This window comes from Plasmodium reichenowi, chromosome 9, assembly GCF_001601855.1.
Source record: "Plasmodium reichenowi strain SY57 chromosome 9, whole genome shotgun sequence".
NCBI classification, from domain to species: Eukaryota; Apicomplexa; class Aconoidasida; order Haemosporida; family Plasmodiidae; genus Plasmodium; species Plasmodium reichenowi.
In genome coordinates, this window is record NC_033654.1 from 866052 (window position 1) to 867329 (window position 1278).

The 1278-nt window shown below is 21.5% G+C and overlaps 1 protein-coding gene across 1 annotated transcript in view; it reads right to left on the minus strand.

Annotated features, from left to right (window-relative positions):
- Window positions 1–154: 154 nt before the first annotated feature.
- The window catches only part of PRSY57_0920900 (3-oxoacyl-[acyl-carrier-protein] reductase, putative), a gene marked incomplete at both ends in the record, with an annotated part of 1707 nt that continues 583 nt past the window's right edge, over window positions 155–1278 (minus strand). The window contains 3 exons of the mRNA XM_012907448.1: window positions 155–244; window positions 406–456; window positions 667–1149. Of these exons, the coding sequence (XP_012762902.1) occupies window positions 155–244; window positions 406–456; window positions 667–1149 (624 nt within the window). The remainder of the gene's footprint in view (window positions 245–405; window positions 457–666; window positions 1150–1278) is intronic.

Genomic DNA, 1278 nt, shown 5'->3' on the forward strand with positions numbered 1-1278 from the left:
TTTTTTTCGTCATAAAATTATAAAAACGTTATTTTTCATTTTTAAGAAATATGTAAATTAAAACGTGTCTTTTAAAAGTATATATATATATATATATATATATATATATAAACATATATATTTTATACGCATAATCATATATACATATATATTATTAAGGTGATAGTCCACCGTCTATTACGAAAACTCGACCATTAATATAACCAGACTTATCTGATGATAAAAAACAAGCTAAATTAGCTACCTAGAAAAAAAAAGAAATATATATATATATATGTATATTTACATATATATATATTTATATAATAAAATATATAATTTTAATGTGTAACACTAATAAAACATATTAATAATTTATAAAAAAAAAAAAAAAAAAAAAAAAAAAAACTTTCATTTTTTATATACTTCTTCTGGTGTTCCCATTCGTCCAGCAGGAATGTTTGAAATTATGTTCTTCTAAATAATAAATACATGTAGATATTTGTGGGTAAAATATGTATGTAAGAATCAAGACAAATATAACGAGTGTTGATGAAATGACATATGTATATATCTCTCATCACCCACGTGTGATGTATAAATAAATATATAACATGTATATATATATATATATATATATATTTTTTTTTTTTTTTTTATTTATTAATTTTTTGAATATTTTGTTACCTTTATTTGTTCGCTAATTTTATCTGTCATATCACTAGATATAAATCCAGGGGCTATGGCATTCACAGTTATATTTCTTGAAGCTAATTCTTTTGCTAAGCTTTTTGTAAAACCAATAACACCAGCTTTCGATGAAGAATAATTTGCTTGTCCTACATTTCCTATTAACCCTACTATACTTGATATATTAATTATTCGACCATATTTATTATTAATCATTCTTTTTGATATAGGTTGTGTTATATAAAATAGAGAATTTAAATTTGTCCTTAACACATCTTCCCATTCATCATTTTTCATCCTTAGAAAAAGATTATCTCTAGTTATTCCAGCATTATTAACTAATATATCAACATTTTTATGTTCTGCCAAAATTTTATTTATCAGTTCACTTATTTCTTCTTTTTTGGATACATCACCTGCATAACCGGATGACTCATAACCAAATGATTTTATTTCATCAACAACACTGTCACATGATTTCTACAAACGTGAATTATTTATATTAAAATATGAAGTAGTTTACATTTTATTTTAATATAAAATGTATGATTTTTATAACCATGCATATGTCTTTTTTTTTTTTTTTTTTTTTTTTTTTTTTTTTTTTTT